At 34.4% G+C, this 18,666-nt stretch overlaps 1 protein-coding gene and 2 non-coding genes across 3 annotated transcripts in view; 2 read left to right on the top strand and 1 right to left on the bottom strand.

Annotated features, from left to right (window-relative positions):
• LOC126737088 (uncharacterized) overlaps positions 1 to 18,398 on the top strand; it is a 43,058-nt gene extending 24,660 nt beyond the window's left edge. Inside the window, exons 6-16 of the mRNA XM_050441792.1 lie at positions 4,595 to 4,730; positions 4,846 to 4,974; positions 5,029 to 5,262; positions 5,316 to 5,584; positions 5,636 to 6,338; positions 6,506 to 6,679; positions 6,734 to 9,993; positions 11,551 to 12,112; positions 12,165 to 12,526; positions 12,579 to 12,756; positions 17,537 to 18,398. Of these exons, the coding sequence (XP_050297749.1) occupies positions 4,595 to 4,730; positions 4,846 to 4,974; positions 5,029 to 5,262; positions 5,316 to 5,584; positions 5,636 to 6,338; positions 6,506 to 6,679; positions 6,734 to 9,993; positions 11,551 to 12,112; positions 12,165 to 12,526; positions 12,579 to 12,756; positions 17,537 to 17,826 (6,297 nt within the window). The 3' untranslated portion in view covers positions 17,827 to 18,398. The remainder of the gene's footprint in view (positions 1 to 4,594; positions 4,731 to 4,845; positions 4,975 to 5,028; positions 5,263 to 5,315; positions 5,585 to 5,635; positions 6,339 to 6,505; positions 6,680 to 6,733; positions 9,994 to 11,550; positions 12,113 to 12,164; positions 12,527 to 12,578; positions 12,757 to 17,536) is intronic.
• Positions 316 to 387, bottom strand: Trnag-ucc (transfer RNA glycine (anticodon UCC)). Its single transcript has one exon. It is a non-coding gene; the product is annotated as a tRNA-Gly (tRNA).
• Positions 974 to 1,045, top strand: Trnag-ucc (transfer RNA glycine (anticodon UCC)). Its single transcript has one exon. It is a non-coding gene; the product is annotated as a tRNA-Gly (tRNA).
• Positions 18,399 to 18,666: the final 268 nt, after the last annotated feature.

The following is an 18,666-nucleotide window of genomic DNA, read 5'->3' on the forward strand; positions in this document are numbered from 1 at the left end:
ATAATTGCCAAGTAATATACCTAAGAATACCTACAAGTAGTTTTATACATGGATTATTAAACTTATTAATTTTATATAGAAAATAACAAATGTATCAAATATTACTTTATTTCATTCCCTTTTAGTAAACTGTATAACAAAAGCCAGAAACCTTTTTGACAAATTTTGGAACATATTTTCATTTACAATTTTGGTTATTTACATTTTTACAATTTTATTACTAAAATACTTATAGATAATGAAAAAATAATAATTTTTATTATAAAAGATTATTCAGACTATTTGGCTTATCTATATTAAAAATAAAAAAAGTTATGCGATGGCCGGGAATCGAACCCGGATCAACTGCTTGGAAGGCAACTATGCTGACCATTACACCACCATCGCCCTTGGTAGATTTTTGGAAAAGTCCATACATAGTTGTTGCAACGAAACGCTCTATTTAATATTTTGTATTATTTAATGAACAAATAATTATTGATAAATAGACATTTTTATTTTATTGACTGTTTTTAGCATACTTCATTAAACTGGTTAGGTATACAAAATTTAATTTAGAAATTGTTAACATAAAGTACATATATTAGGTATCTGTATAAATATGGAAAAGTTTTCTAGAGGTCTTTTCTCCAGAAAATATATTTATTTTCCAATTTCAATATTAGGTCAACTGATGCGTTTCGGCAAGTATTTTTGCCATCATCAGACTCTAAAATATATTACAAACACTTTAAAAACCATTACGAAAATTAAAAAAAAATACAGATCAAAATTATAAAATTGTGAAAAACTTACAGAAACTTATTAATTATCTTCACACGTTCACAAAACATAAACATCTGAATAAATGTTCTCTTTTTATAAAATTTTCATTCCTATTAATTAAATTATTTTTTATTGTGTTTTGTAAATGTGCCTCGTAATCCACATTCACGCTACAGTAACATCGTGATTTCGCCATTTAAAGTCGAGTGCGATGGTGGTGTAATGGTCAGCATAGTTGCCTTCCAAGCAGTTGATCCGGGTTCGATTCCCGGCCATCGCATGACTTTTTTTTTTCTTGTCTGAAAATGCTTTGAAGTAATTTTTCAGTAATTAAAAAGAAATATCATTAAATTTATTGATTTTGCAATGATTTCAATTTTTTATTATTTTCTCTAATGGAAAATGTGCATGAACAATATTAAAAAAAAATTATAGTTGTCTTAATACTTGCGTTCATGATCCAACTTTCATCCATATATATATATTTATTTATTTATTTACGGAATCCATTTACAAAAGTGTTACATAGCATACCCATACAAACATATATATTCAGATACAAAACTATCTATAAATCAATGAAAGGTGTAGATGAGTTAATTAATTAAAGCCACTATGAAATAATATTCTTGAACTGCCCCTTAAAAGATGTAATCCTAGAGTCAAAAAAGCTTATCTGTCCTGACAGACCATTAGCACTTCGAGCCATTCGTGTAATTGGCTCATTAATACCATAATTATTGGTATGGTGGAATGGGACTGAAAATATTTCTGATTGTCTATTCAATCTGAAAGGCACCCTAAGTTTAAAAAGAGACAATAACTCGGGACAATCTATATTAGCATTTAAAACCTTATGCATAAAACATAAGTCGAGTAATGTTCTTCGTGACTCTAATGTGGGTAAGTTCAGGTTATTTCTGACCCACTGATAGTAATACTCCTGTCTCCTGTAACCACATCTAAAAGCAGCCACCCTTAAAAATTTATTTTGAGTTATTTCAATCTGGTCAATGTAGCAATTATATGACGAGGACCACGGACACAATTGAGCCATACTCCAAGATAGGCCTAACAAGAGAGCAATAAAGTAATCTAAAAGTAAACAAAGACAAATCAGTTGTAGACCGTTGGATAAAACCCAGCATTTTCATTGCCCTACCAGTCACCTGATTGATGTGACTTTTAAAAGACAACCTGGAGTCAATAAATATTCCTAAGTTAGAAACCTCTGTTTTGACACCAATTGCTACATTATTTATTTTATAAAGAAAAGCAATAGGGTTTTTTTGATGCTTAGAAAAAGTAATCTTATAGCACTTATTGATATTAAGGGACATTCTATTCAAGTGGCACCAATCAAAGAACAAATTAAGGTCTTTTTGCAGGAGCACAGCATCGGAAAGGGATGTGATAGGCCTAAATAGCTTCACATCATCAGCAAACATTAGCACACGACAATTTTCAAGTTTCCAAACTAAATCAATCAAAAAGAGGCAAAACAAAACAGGGCCTGAGTGAGAGCCTTGTGACACCCCAGATGGCACCAAAATTTCAGAGGAACATGTTCCTCCAAGATTAACAATCTGGGTTCTACCTCTGATGAATTCCGAGATCCACTGAAAAAGAGGCCCCAAGCTTCTGCAAGAGTACCCCATGGTTAACCCTATCAAAAGCCTTGGAAAAATCTGTATATATTGAGTCAACCTGAAGTCCCTTCTCCAAGCAGCGGTAGAGGTAGTTGACATACAGCACCAAATTAGTAGCAGTAGATCTGCCTTTTATAAATCCAAATTGTTCAGGAATAAATAAAGATTTAAAACTCCAGGCAATCCTACTATGACTGACCAGGCAGTCAAGCAGCTTTGGCAACTCAGATTGGTTACACACCGCCCGATAATTCAAAATTTCATTTCTACTACCAGATTTAAAAATGGGTTTTAGAAAACTTCTTTTCCAGAGAGTGGGATAAGAACCAGTACCTAGAGATTTGTTAAAAATGAACAGTATTGGTTTCGTAAGAGCACAAAGACATTTCTTTAGGAAGAATGCCGGAATCCCATCTGGTCCAGCGCAGAGCTTATTCTTAGAGGAAGTAATAGCCTCATAAACATCCTGCGTTGACAGAGTTAAATTGCTCAGACAAATTGATTTATCAAAATCAAAAGATGGTATGTCATTGACTTGCTCATCCGAATAGACGAATGAAAAGTATTCTGCAAACATAACCACAGTATCCGAGATATTCATACTAATCATGTTATTGTATGTCATTCTGGAGGGAAGGCTAAAACCAGTTCTTTTATTTCGAATATATGACCAGAAGTACCTCGGATTGCTAGCCAGATTCATTTCCACCTTATTAATATATTGATGATAGCACAACTCTCTTGAGTACTCACATTGATGTCTCAAAAATACAAATTCATCATATTCCTGCTGTTGACCACTAATTTTAAACTTTTTGTGAATTTGTTTCTTTCTTATGATCAAACTGCGAAGCTCTGAAGAAAACCAACATGGAAAAGAAGAACTTTTGTATCTCTTTAGAGGAATAAACCTTTCCATTGAGGAGTAGATCACATTATAGAAAATTGAAACTATGACATCAATAGATGTCTCTCCCAAAAACAATTGATTCCAGTCTATCCCAGCAAGACAATCGTTAATTGCTATGTAATCTCCCTTACCAAAATCATAAAAATATTCCTCATATATCATCAGAATTTTCTGCACAACAAAGGTCAAAACTAATTGCTGTATGGTGCAAGCTATTCTCAAAAATCTTGTCTATTGCACGTTCGACACTAATTAAATCTGAGCTATTAAATACAAGATCCAAGGCAACCCCGTTGGTATTTAAAACCCCATTTACCTGAAAAAAGTTATAGAAGCTAAAGCAGTGGGCCAGAGAAAGCACAGACTCTCTGTCATTCTCCAGACAACCACCAACCACCAAACCAAGATCATCATTCGTCCATTTAGCATGTGGTAAATTGTAATCACCTGCCAAGACAAACAAACTACTTGAATATCTACTATATACATGTTCAACGGATTCACAATGGCTTAAATAGGCTTGAAGTGGAAATGGAGATGGTATATAAATGCAACCAACAACAAAGCTTTCATTGTCAATTGTAAAAGTCAAATAGATACCAATTCTATGTGTACATAAACTCTTTTTAGCCGCAATCAATACACCACCTCCACGAGCCTTGGTAGTATTTGTACCCATTTAACGATCATATCTATATAAATCATAGTTTGGTACTCCAATTTCAGCATCTGAATATTCAGATGTTAACCAAGTCTCTGCAATCATAACAATATCATAGCAGCAGCAACTAAGTGCCTGCTGAAAATCTTTTATTTTAGTTCTCATACCACCTGTATTAGCATAATACACGCAAACACCTGAACCAGAAGGGCCATCCCGCACTAAATTATGGTTTGATTCATTTGATTTTGATGAAAATTTATCTTGCGTTTATTATTTAACCAAAATTTTCGCAAGATAACCCCTCTAGGCCAGTTATCCGGCCTTAAAATTAATTATATATAATACTTATAAAAGTTATAATATAGATCCTGCATGAAAAGGTGGTACATATCTATTACTTTTACTAGAAATATATTTAGCGAGAATGATCCTATGATATTCAAAATATCTTGCAACATTCAAATTACAAGTGTAACAAGTCTGAACGTAAATAATCGATGAAAAAGGCACTTTTTTTCAAACCTCAATCAACAAACACTTTTAAATAGATACACAATCCATTAACAGTAAACCTCAAAGCATGCTGATTTTGTTACTTTATTTTAGGATACAAGAACAGAATTTCAATGCTCCAGACAAGGATATTTCGTTCATCCAAGATCTTGCAACAGATTTTATCGATGCGTGAAATTCGATCAAACATCCGAAGATTACAACGTATTTGAGTTCGATTGTCCAGCAGGTATGAATATATTTTACCACAGGTAGATATACTTACCGGTTATAATACTGCTTACTTATTATTTTTTAATTCCTTGCAATCACAATTAAGATTATCCCATTACAATCACGTTTAGGTTTGGCCTTTGATGAGAGAGTGGAAGTATGCGTCTGGCCTGGAAGCCTTCCTCATGGCACGCCATGTTCTGGAAGCAGTGAAATCGCTCCAGTACCAAAAGAAAGATTTGTATGCCCGTCAGAACCAGGTAAAATTAAAAAAAACTAAACTTGTATAATAGATTTATCTGGTTGGGTTTTAGGCTATTACCCAGATCCAGAAAACTGTCGTTGGTTCTTTGCTTGTCTGGATCATGGCAAATCTCCTTTATCCGCCTATGAGTTTAGGTGCCCCTACGGTTTGGTATTCGATGGTAAACGGTTAGTCTGTGAATGGCCTTGGCTGGTAGCCAGGTGTGCAAGTGATCTCGGTGTAGGCCTTGATACCGAGTACTACTATGGTGGTACTGGTTCTGGTCAAGGTTATGCGCTACGAGGTAATAATGGATTGCTTCATGTGTGCCCCTTATAAATAAAATCTGTTTTTTAGGTCCTCAGTCAGCTGGTGTAATTTTGGAAAACTACAACGGCTTGGGACAACTTGGAACTCTTAAATTAGAAGGAGTCTCCGGTAAATTTGTAAAACCAATCGCCACAGTTTACAGTAATGTTGGATCAGGCTCCTTGGGTTTGGGATACCAAAACAGCAACGGATATATTGAAGGTGGTGGACTAAGTTATAAGGCCGCTTTAGCATTACAAAATGCCGGATTACTTAAAGTTAATAATGGAGTCGGATATCAGGCCAATGGACAACAGGTAAGATTTATCAACACATTAATAAGTCTATTATTAACTATGATCCTTTAGGCAACAATATACGGTACATCTGGACAAGGAACGCAATATTCAGGTCAATCTCAAGGTGCGATTTTAGTCAATACAGGAGAAAATTATGGTTCTGATAATGCAGCTTTTGGGCACGCTACTAATTATCAAACTGGACAATATAGCGCAAATGGAGCTAAGGTTTATTCTTCAGGACAATACGATGCATCTATCGGTAATGGATATCAAGAAGCAGGCAATCTCCATGTGGTCCAGGAAAATGTTGCTACTGGTTATGGTGGGCACTCAGGTCAATACTCTACTGAGGCTCAAGGAGCGGTAATTAATTATCAAAATGTGGGAACAATTGCAAGTGGATATAATAATTATCAAGACAAAAACGTTAATATTGTCCAAGGTAATAATCTAGCAACAGGCTACAGTTCAACTGGATCTGGAACTTCTTCTCAAAGAGTTACTCAAGGAAGTGATGTACAAGGCACCGACTATGATGGTGGCAGCATAGAGCTTGGTAAGCAGGCTTACAATTATGAGTATGTTGGTTCGGGAGAAAATACATTTGGAAATAAACTGGAAGGAAAATATCAAGGAACAATTCAAGATGGTCATAGTGGAGCGGTCTCAACTCAAACTATAACCCAGTATCATGGTCAGGGAGAAGTTAGTGGAGCAAGCGCAGATGCCGGAAGTATTAATATTATTGGTGGAGGATATTCTGCAGTTGGTAAGTAATATTTTTTAATTAATGTTTAAGAAATTATTTGTTAATAACTTCTTGTAACACAAAACTACTAAATTAATGCAGTAAAAGCAAAATTTTCACCATTTCTACTTTAAAAAATTGTTGTTTTTTGATCGTTGATATACCAAACAGCTAAATACCTCTTTTAGGATCCCTATCAGGAGTTGACGTTTCAAATAATGGAGAAACACATATATTTTCGGGCTCGCCTGCTATAATTTCTTCAACCACTGCACCATCTGATAAAATAGTATCTGTCCCCACAGTAGTTTCTGTGCCTGTACCTGGAATTAAAACTGCAACTGGTTTTGAGACGTTAAGAGGTAACTTATTAAACTTTACGCGGTTTTGAGTAATATTTTCAAAAATAATTTTAGGTGGAGTAATCGCCAACATCCCTGAACTTCAGTACAAAGTTAAAACTCATGATATTGGCCTATTCAAAAACTTTTCTAACGGTTTCGCTAACTTTGTGGTTACTCCAACTATAACCAATCAAAACGAGCATTTGCAAACCTATTCCCATAATGGTGGATTCGGTAATAAACTGAATAGAGTCACAGTGACCACTGCAAGACCTTTTGTATCAGTTACAACAGCTCAACCGCAAACCTACATTTCATCTACTGTACAGCCTGTTGTTACCGTAGAGCATCAAACTCCCGTCAGTGTATCTTCCAATAACTTCCAAGAATATAATACAAATGGAGGCTATAAATATGAAAAAGCTTCTTTAGAATTTGAACAAAAGCCTCAGTTAGTAGCAGTATCAACTGCCAGACCTGTTATTGTACAGCAACAACCTCAAATTATTGTATCATCTACTCCAGCTGCGCCGGCAGTATCAACTTATAGTTATACCCAACAAACTGACAAAGGTGGTTTTGTTTATGAGAAACCTTCCAACCCCACCATAATTTCCAAATTTTCTATTAGAAAACCCGTAGTTCAATTAAAGCAAAAAACTGTCATTGAAGATTACACCTATCAACAGCCTCAAACTTATTACCAGCAACCAAGTGTGCAGTTGTATCAACAACCAGAATTGCTTAAGACTTACTCCTACCAAAAACAACCAGTTAGCACGTATAGCTATAAAAATGTTGCACTACAAGCTGTAGGTGCTTATCAGCAGCCTCAAGTTACTCCTGTTGAAATCTATGGATCTAGAAATCAATATGCTATTTATGGTAATAAGCAGCAAGAAGGTTATGTATATGATAAACCCTCTATTAGATTTGAAGAAAATCCTGTAGTGTATTCTACACCGAAACCAGCGGTGGTTAATACCTATTATAACATTGATAATTCACACGTAAAATCTCAAGAGACTACTGGCTATGTTTATAATAAACCTTCCGTTGAAGTCCAGGAAGCTTCCGTTACATATTCCACTCCCCGTCCAACCGTTGTAGCAGAAACACCAAAACCTGCTGTTGTAACCAGCTATTTTAATCTAGAAAACTCTCATGCTAAATCAGGCAGTTCGCAGCAAGTTGGCAGTGGCTATATTTATAACAAACCAGCAATTCAATTCCACGAAACTCCAGTAACCTATTCTACCCCTCGACCTGTTGTTACTGTCCAACCCATAGTATCAGTGGAACAACCTCAGCAATCAGTTCTAACCAGCTATGACGCACAATCTGAGACTAATTCGCATAAGAGCAGCACCGGTTACGTTTATAATAAACCGTCTATTGAATTCCACGAATCACCAGTAACATATTCCACACCTAAACCGTTGGTTACTATTCAACCGGTAGAAGAAGCGCAACCAGCAGTGGTAACCAGTTATTTCAATATAGAAAACTCTCATGCAAAATCTGAAAACCAGTTTGGTAGCGGGTATGTCTATAAAAAACCATCCGTTGAATTTCACGAAGCTCCAGTAACGTATTCTACTCCTAAACCCGCGCTTGCCGTACAGCCTGTGGTACCAATAGAGCAACCCCAGCCAGCTGTTGTTACCAGCTACTTCAATTTGCAAAACACTGGTGCAAATTCTGATAGCAATTCATACCAAAGTAGCAGTGGCTATGTCTATAATAAGCCATCTGTTCAACTTCATGAATCATCAGTCACATATTCCACACCTAAGCCTCTAGTTACCGTTCAACCTATAGTACCAGTAAAGCAACCACAAGCAGCTGTGGTAACCAGTTATTTCAATTTTGAAAACGCTAATGCAAAATCTGAGAGCAGTTCACATCAGTCTGGAGGGGCCTATGTCTATAACAAACCCTCCGTTGAATTCCATGAAGCTCCAGTTACGTATACCACACCTAAACCATTTGAAGCCGTAGAGCAGGTGGCAGTTACTTATTCCACCCCTAAACCTATTGTTGACCTACAACCTGTGGTACCAGTAGAACAACCTCAGCCGGCTGTTGTAACAAGCTATTTCAACTTGGAGAATACTCATACAAAATCCGAGGGTATTTCACAGCAGTCTGGTACTGGCTACGTTTATGACAAACCCTCTGTTGAATTTATTGAATCTCCCGTAACGTACTCTACACCTAAACCTGCGATTACCGTACAACCTGTGGTACCAATAGAACAGCCGCAGGCAGCCGTGGTGACCAGTTATTTCAACTTAGAAAACTCTCGTGCCCAATCTGAAAGTAGTTCGCATCAGTCTAGCGGTGGTTATGTTTACAACAAACCATCTATTGAATTCCATGAAACACCAGTGACTTATTCGACAGCTAAACCTGTGGTGGCAGTAGAGCAACAAAAACCTGCTGTTGTAACAAGCTACTTTAATTTAGATAATTCGCAGTCTAACTTGGAGAATTCCAATGGTGGATATGTTTACTCCCAGCCGGCCGTACAACAAGTGGATACCTCAGCGATCCCTGGTGTAGTCAGCACTTACTTTAATTCGCAATCCAACCAAGAAAACTCAGAACATCAGCAATTAAATGTTGGATACTCTTATCCCAAGCCAGCAGTGAAGTTTGAAGAGGCCCCGTTGATTATTTCGACTCCAAAACCTTTTGAAGTGAAACAAGAGAATTTTGGATATAGTTATCCTAAAACTGCTGTGAAGTCTGAAGAGACACTTGTAGTATACTCTACACCTCAACCGACGGTACAGCCAGCTGTTGTTAGCAGTTATGTAAATATTGGTTCCAAACATGACGAGCAGCAGAATGTACGTTATGAAGAGAGACCTGCGGTATACTCAGCTCCTAAACCAGCACAGGCAGCTGTAGTTACAAGTTATTTTAATCTTGGTAGTTCAACCTCCAAACCAGAAGTTTACGCTCAAAATGGGGACTATGAGCAAACAATCTATTCTACTCCAAAGCCAGCTGTAGTGAGCAGTTATAGTTATGTAGCGCCAAGTACTCCTAGGCCTGCTATACAAGAAAATGTCGGATATACTTATCCAAAACCTTCTGTTGGTTTCGTAGAAATGCCTCAGCTAGTTAAAGAGGAGCCTTTTGTTAAAAAGACTGCATACGTTACAGGGCAGTATGAGCAAAATATACAAGATAATTTTGATTATAGGCAGAATGGAGAGGTAGTAGAAAACTACCAATTTCCTCAGTATGAAAAAGTGAAGCAAGTGCTATTTGGAGAAAAACTGTATCGAAAGCAAGAGCAAATTCAGTATCAACAACCGCAGGTAAGATATAGTCTTCTAACTTTGCAACAAATAAAATAATTCGCAGTCTGAAGTATCTACTAAAAAATATATTAAGCTCATAAGGAAAATATTTTTGTTGATCCAGCTAAAACGTATTCGGTTGAAGATGCGTTATTTTTTTGTTTTTTGTAATTTTCTCTTATTATTGCTAAGTTACAATTTTTGTCGTTTTATTTTCAATGCTTCTCTTTATTTGTCGTCTGCTATTTAATTCTTACATATTTTTTCTTTGCAATTCTATTATATTGTAAAATATATTAAACATATACTTATACTCATTGCTCAACTTGTAAGCATCAAAACAAGATTAAGGTGCGAAGTATCGATAATATTGATCAACAACTTACTTTCGCGACATGAACAATATAGCCACAGGTTTTTAAACATACGAGGCAAGTAAATTTTTTCAAACAAAACTTTATTAACCTGAGAGAGCATTCTTTCCTCCACTTCTCTACATAATTTCCATTATTATTAAGGCACTTGTCGTATCTTGGAACCAGCTTTTGTATGCCGTCGTCAAAAAAGCTTGCCGCCAGACCGGATAACCCCTGCTGCACAGACGTTTTTACTTCTTCATCATCGGAATGACACTTCCCCGCCAAATGCGTCTTTAGAAACAAATGGTAGTCGCTAGGCGCTAGATCGGGACTGTATGGAGGATGGTCCAATTGTTCCCAGCCAAATGAAGTGATGAGCTTTTGAGTTCGATTTGCCGAATGTGGACGAGCATTATCGTGAAGCAAAACGACGCCTGCACTCAGCATGCCACTCCTTTTGTTTTCAATTGCGCGGCGCAGTTTTTTAAAGTTTCACAGTACGCGGTTGCATTGATCGTTTCAATTGCTTTCAAGCCCTTAGCACAGAGAAAACGAATTACACTACGCACTTCACAGTCGGCGGGATTCTCGATAGTCGGCGGCATTTTAAAATCACATAAACAAACGAAGACTCGATCAAACGGCGTCGTAATGGCGTCTGTGGCTTCCCAACTGATGTAGCTACACTAAGCGCATACGCTAAACGGCGACTGCACCGCTGCGGCGGCGTAATTTAAAGACGGTACTTACTTTAAAAACATGCCTCGTATTTGTAGAACTGCCCTCTATAACTCTGGATGAGTTGTCAGAATTAATAGCCAGGAGAACACCTCCACCTCTATCACAATTAAGGACTTTGTAGGTTCTATCTTTTCCAAATATCAAGTACTTCTGACTATTAAATAGTTCTCTATTTACTACTCAAAAAACAAATCGCGTTTTTTTCTCAACTTGTGTACAGGAATCTACGATTATTTTAAGTACATTTGTAATACATTCTCAATACTGTGAGGTTCAACTTTCAATTCTCTCGGGTACACAGGTATAATTTCTTTTCAGTAGTCAATCTCTCTTGTGAGTAAATTTTTTTTCAGGCATATTTTCATTTTTCAGGGTCATTTTTTATTTCTTCTAGGCACTTGAAGCCACTTTAAATGCCTAGAAGATTTTTTTTATTCCTTTTTATTAATACATTATTACTTAATTTATATTCCAGGTTATTCTAAACTATGTCCAATCGACGCCAAAACCCACCTTTGCATCAACAATCAGAACTATCGCTAGAAAGAAGAGTCAACCAGTAACGCCAGCAACTGTAACCTTCTATGACAGTCGTTACACATCGACCCCAGTTTACAGTTCCACATATACTCCAGAGATTCGCGTAACCAGTACTAGCAGACCAATTTCTAAATTTGAATTCGGTAGCCAAGACGAACAATATCAATACAAAAATTTAGTGAAATCCACTACAGCTCAGCCAGTGAGAACATATATTCCAGTAACTTCTACAGTGAAATATACCAGTGCACTTCCGAGCGTGACTAAAGGCAAGGTGGTCGAAGAATACATTGCCCCAGAGGTAACCACTTTGGTAAGAGATTATGTACCTGTAAGAATCAGCACCAAGGCTCCATCACGAGAATATTTACCGGTAGAAGTTTCCACAGAGCCTCGTAGAAGAATTAAAGTTACTAGTACTACAGCCACTCCAGAAATCACCACTTTAAATCGAGAATATTTGCCTGTTAGAGCAAGAGTGCAAATTACCACAACAGGTATATAATGTTATATTATGACTTAATATTTTTGTAATATAATCATTTTTAGCATCTCCAATTGAAGATCAAACTTACACAGTTAGACCTCGAGTTAGACCCGCAGCGATCAAAGTCTCCAGGCCGGTAACGGTAATCAAGCAAAACGATGCTCATCCGCTCCTCTCTGCAAAATTGGGTGCTCAATGCACTTGCGTATCCAACACTTTAAAATTACGCAAGAATCAAAAGATCATTATTGTAGAAGATGAGGAGAACGAAGACGATGATGATGGCTACATTGTTGATAACGGAGAGCAAGGTATCGTGGAGAACTATGAAGCTCAACGAGTAGTTGATATTACGCCCAATGCTGAGCAAGTGTATCTGAAGAGCACTACACCTAAACCACTCGAGATTAGGAGCAGAGTTAAAGTAAGCCATTTTTTTAGTTGTAAATTATGATTTAGCATGTTTTTATATTTAGGTACGTCCTGTATCAAACAGATACCTTCCAGTAACTGAAGTGTCTGAAGTATTCATAAGGAAAAATACTAGTCCAGCTATAATCGATGACGATTCACCTTCAGATAAAGAAATTGCTAAAGCCGTGCGAACTGGATTGAAATTAGTGAAACAGGCTGCCAAGGAAGGTGCTAAAGAAGGTTAGTCTGATTATTTATTTTATAAATATATACAATGGTAGTGGATAAGGGATTTTCATTAAAAATTTGTAGTTTAGTTATACAGGATATGATATACTGTTGGAAGAGTATGGGAGAAAAAAGAGTTATTCTTGTATTATAGTAAAAATATCGATGAAGATTTAGAAAATGGTATTTTGACAATTTCTAACTTTTATCAGATTTGTATTCTTTCCTTTTGATAAAAAAAATACATAAAAATTGTATGTTTATTCATGTACAAAATGGATATACATATATATAAATATGATAAAGCAGTCAATTTTCAGATAAAGTCACATTTCACGATTTCTCTCTTCTTGACACTTTTTTTTTTTTAAATCTAGAACTAAATACATAATTTTAAAAAATTCAATCATTAGTACCTATGCATGTTAGATAAATAAATTTTCTGTCTCTATTCGATTTATAAATCCATTCTTTTATCATTTTTTTTAAATAGTCTCACCTTCGTAATATTTTTTATTTGATTTGGAATTAAATTATACAGTGACCGCCTAAAGTTCCGCATAAACTCGATAACAATTAGAGACATGATTTTTTGAAAAATCGCTCGGACCCGTCGATTTTTATTTTAAGTTGCGCATTATTTCACATAAATTTTTGTATACAGGGTGGAACAAAAAAAAAGATATGACCTCATCGGTCATTTTTTATTAAATGGAATGCTATATTTTTATGAAATTTCAAGCAAGTTTCGTATAACACACCTTATCTCAAAACTCAACTGTTTCCGAAATATTTACATTTAAATAACAAGAAAACAAATAAGTACGTCGATTTACAAATTAAGGTAAAATCGAGGATAAAAATAATGTTATAAACACTGCCAATTGTTTCTATTCCCATGGCTGCACTTGTAAAGAATCTCTTTTTTCGAATGTCACTGTCAGTTCGAAAATTAATAGTTTTTATCAGAATAAATTATGGCTAAATTAACGGAAACCCAATGAATTGAATTTTTGATAATGCTAGGGTACGGGGATTGAGTGTAGTAAGTAATGAACTGTTTAATGCCAAATACCGAAACCATCCTATTTCTCAGGGAACAGTTAGTAAAATAGAGCACAAATTCATAACTTCAGGTCATGTTAGGGATTTGCCAAGATCAGGTCGTCCAAAAATTTGTGAACAAACAAAATTAAACGTTCTGCTCTCCGTCGAAGAAAATCCAAACAATGAAACTTCACAAATTTCAGTTGATAATAATATAGCCGGAACGTCAGTAAGACGTATCTTAAAAGCAAATAAATACCACCCTTATAAAATTAGACTAATACACGAATTAAATGAGGACGATCCTGATCGAAGAAACCAATTTTGCGAGCAAATGATGAACATTTGCAATAATAACCGTCAGTTTGTGTTACAAGTTTTATTTTCGGATGAAGCAACTTTTTGTTTAAACGGTGTCGTAAATCGGAAAAATTGTCGGTACTGGTCAGTGTCAAATCCACACTGGGCAACTGAGGCTCATACACAGTACCGTAAATCTATTAATGTTTGGGCTGGTATCGTGGAAAATAAAGTAATAAGGCCATACTTTTTCGAAGAAAACTTAACAGGACAACGCTATTTGGATTTTCTTCAAGAAGATCTTATCCCTGCTTTGGCTGCCCTATACCCAGACGAACAAAACCAGACAGTGTTCCCAGGAAGATGGATAGGACGAAGAGGGCCAATAGAGTGGCCGGCCAGATCACCAGACCTAAATCCCTGCGACTATTTTCTATAGGGGTACCTGAAAAGTAAAGTTGATATTGAGAAGCCAAACAACGTAGAAGATTTGAAAAATAGAATTAGATATGAAATTAGACGAATATCACCCGAAATAATTGATAGTGTTTTACATGAGTTTGTAAACCGTCTTGCTTTCTGTCAAGAAGTAAATGGGGATCAGTTTGAATACTTAATACATTAATAAGAGTGTTCACAGTTTATAACATTTTATCCTCCATTTTATCTTAATTTGTAAATAGACGTACTTACTTGCTTTCTTGTTGGTTAAATGTAAATATTTATGAAACAGTTGAGTTTTGAGATAAGGTGTGTTATATGAAACTTGCTTATAATTTTGCCTTTATTTCATAAATGCAATAAAAAATATAGCATTCCAATTAAAAAAAATGACCGATGACGTAATTTTTTGTTCCATCCTGTATGCAAAAATTTATGTGAAATAATGCGCAACTTAAAATAAAAATCGACGGGTCCGAGCGTTTTCTCAAAAAATCATGTCTCTAATTTTTATCGAATTTATGCGGAACTTTAGGCGGTCACTGTGTAACTTAGGTGCTAGTGATATAATATTATTGGTTCCAATGACTATGTGAACTCTATATTACATATTTTTTTGTAACCCTATTTCTTTTTCTGTGTAAATGTTGGTAATATTCCACGTTTTCTTTTCCTTGAAATTTTCTAGTAGCCATTTTAGACAAAATAATTGACTATATTTAAGAGGCCTGATTCTTTAAGTAGTTTTTGTGTCGATTATGTCATATTTCTATTAAATATTACTTTTATTACCCATTTAGGTTCGAAAGGTTTTATCTATTTACACCACAGTTCATAGGTTAAATGTGACTGAAATAGTGCTTGATAAAGAATCTTTAGCTAAAGGTATCTTAACTTTAGACTTAGATAGATACTAAATTTGAAAATTCCATCTTAAATGCTTGTCATTTATGATTCCTAGATATTCATTTAACTCTGTGACCGTTCGTTTAAGAGAATCAGATATATTCAAATTATTAATATTTGGAATTCTAAAACATAATAAAGAGTCTTTTCTACGTTAGGTATAAGGTCATTTAAATCGAACCATTCCTTAACTATATAAAATTCCCGTTTTGCTTTCCACTCTCTTTCATTCCATGAATTACTCTTTACAAACATAAAGGTATCATCAGCAAAATTCCAAGGACACTAGTTATTTTTAGATCAAAGATATCATTTATATAAACAATGGAAATTAGATTTAAAATCAGTTTGAATATGAGAATGTTTCTATCTTTTAATACAATTCCTTATAATTAATAATTTTTCCTTTTCTTATAATTCTTTAATTTTTTTCTATATCATTAGTTTATATTTTTTTATTAATGTTATAGATTTGTAAATCCACGATTTTGTTAGTAAATTAAACAATATACTGCAGTCACAATATTTTTGCGTTCAATTGTAATTATTAATTAAAGGCAAATACAAAAAATGTTTGATAATTTATGTCATGGTTCTTTCTGGAAAGTGGTTTTATTACTTGCTTTGTTATATATTTACCTCATGTAATATATAATATCATCTGGTCTATTTAGCTTTCTCTAATTCACGGTCATAGCTAAGTATCTAAATTTCAGTAAAACATGATTAATTCTGTCGAATGCCTTCGAGAAATCATCGTAATATGCATCCACTTGCTTGTAACTCTCAAAGGTACCCAACAAAAAATTCTGATATATTATGAGAGTAGTTACTTTTAAAGTGGTTTTTAATTCTTAGTTTTCAGAGAAATAATTTATATCATATGCTTTATTTTCTGCCTCAAGTCTCTATATCACAAGGTGTCAAACTTGTGATATAGAGATTATATACAAATATATTAAAATATATACAAATTTTATTAAAAAAATTACATGTTTCCCGACTATTGTTGCAAGATCTCCAAAAAAATTTCTTTAGTTCAGTTACCCTTTTTATTCCTATTTGTCAAATACGAGTATTATAAAAATTCTTAAACCTAACTCTGAATAAATTGAATTTATGAGGTCCAGTAGGATCTTAGTGGGCACCACTACTATATTATTGAGAAAATATGTCATTTTTTAATTTTTTTAAATTAAGTAATTTAAAAGGCAATATTTTAGACTCTTCATATCTGCTTGTTTCTATGACTTTTATTATCACATTTTTTGCATACTTATAGTACATTACTTATAGTAAATTGTTGCCAAGTTCAATCAAGTATCCACTTTACTTTAAATAAGTACATACCACAGTAATAGTATTATTTAAAAAAAATTGCCAGGAATAATGCCCTAAAAGAGTTATTCTATGTGCAAGATTATATCAGAAAGCGAGTTTTAATAAAAATACCGATGGTGGACGACTAGAAACTGTAACAACGCCTGAACTAGAAGAAGCTTATATTTAGTATGATCGAAAAATGGCACTGCAGCTTAAAGTCAGACCATTTTAAAAGTTCTTGTTCCCACATTCACTTGGAGGAAAATCTCGAAGACATTAGAGAATGTCATTTTCAGCAACAATTTTCTTTGCTCCTTTATGCAGGAATTATCTAAGCATTACGGAACTTTAGTACATCTTGTATGCCTTACTTATCAGCATCGTTAACACAGTCAATCAGACTAATTTTGTATTAGATTAGGTTGGACGTGCAGAACCTGAAAATTCGCCAGCTTCCAGTCCAGATATAAATCCCCGAGATTTTTATTTAAGGAATCATCTGAAGTCTATAATTTATAAAATTGAGTGAGTTTAGGAATCAGGCGTTACTCAATGAGAAATGAATGCAGTTTTAAGATATTCAACATATATTGATAGGAACTTTTTTCTTTAAACGACCTAACGGATCGCCCTCTGAACTCCTGTATATACTTTGAAATATTTGTTAACTATTGTCGTAAATAGTCAAGATGCAATCTAGATAACTAGAGTGTGATATCACTAATAGAATACTCCTAGTTTAACGTAAAGTGTCAATAATAAAATCAATTCTTAGGCACAGCAGAGGTTCTCTCCAATTCCTTGGACCGTTATGGATCAGGAGGTGTCCGAAGTCGCTCAGAAACCCTTCAAGGATCCGTCGACTGTCAAAGGGCCGGACTTTTCCGACATCCGACGGAATGCAATAAGTTCTACGCTTGCAGATGGGATTGTACGAAGAAACGCTTTACCCTTCACGTATTTAATTGCCCCGTACATTTGACTTTTGACAATAGTTTGGGAGCTTGTAACTGGCCAAGTCAAGGACCTGCCTGCGTAGAAAATACTTTGATTACCAGCGATTAGACGAGTAAAGACGTTTCTTTTGTGTGAAATTATTATTGCCATATAAAAATCGATATGTATTAAAAGGGATCTTTTTACAAAAAAAAAATTAATAGATTCATTAAAGGGATACATTGTTGGTATTGTGTATATTACTTATGTTATTATAGTTTTCTTTGCTGGGATGTTTTAATTTCTTTATAATCGGTTTATATGCTTTTGTGATATTTTTGAAGATGTTCACATTCTTACTGTTAAAAGTATTTATTTTTTACTATGTTATTCAAATTCATTTTACCAGCCACTTTTTAAAAAAGGGCCTCCATTTAAATCATATAATTATTGTCATTTTATTTATTTTAGCTTATTATTTAGTTGCATTGTTATATTTTATAGCATTATGATTTTACAAGTTTATAGTATTTTTCTTTCAACTTCTCTTAATTTAACTGAAAAGTTTTTTAAATTCAAGAAACTCCTTGTAGAATCGACAAATATTAATAATTTATTGGGACTTGTATAAAATATTCTTTATGTAAAGACGTTGTATATTTTTAGGTTATATTTCTATATAATTAAACTAAATTATTGAAGTTTTTTTTTTTATTTATATATTTTTACAATAAATACAATGATTCATTTTTCGGCCTGTCTAAAATGAAAAAAATATAAATATAAGTACAAAACTGATATTTTCGAACAACCAATATACAGAGATTATGAAACATATTAATTTACATACAAAGTATGAGAAAAGTCACCAAAGTCGTGGCAGTAAGTAACGGCATGTTTTTTTAAATGAACTTGTATTATATAATTCCTGTCATGTCATAACAAATTATGTAATATCTCTTAATCTAT

Source organism: Anthonomus grandis, chromosome 6 (genome assembly GCF_022605725.1).
Source record: "Anthonomus grandis grandis chromosome 6, icAntGran1.3, whole genome shotgun sequence".
Taxonomy (NCBI): domain Eukaryota; kingdom Metazoa; phylum Arthropoda; class Insecta; order Coleoptera; family Curculionidae; genus Anthonomus; species Anthonomus grandis.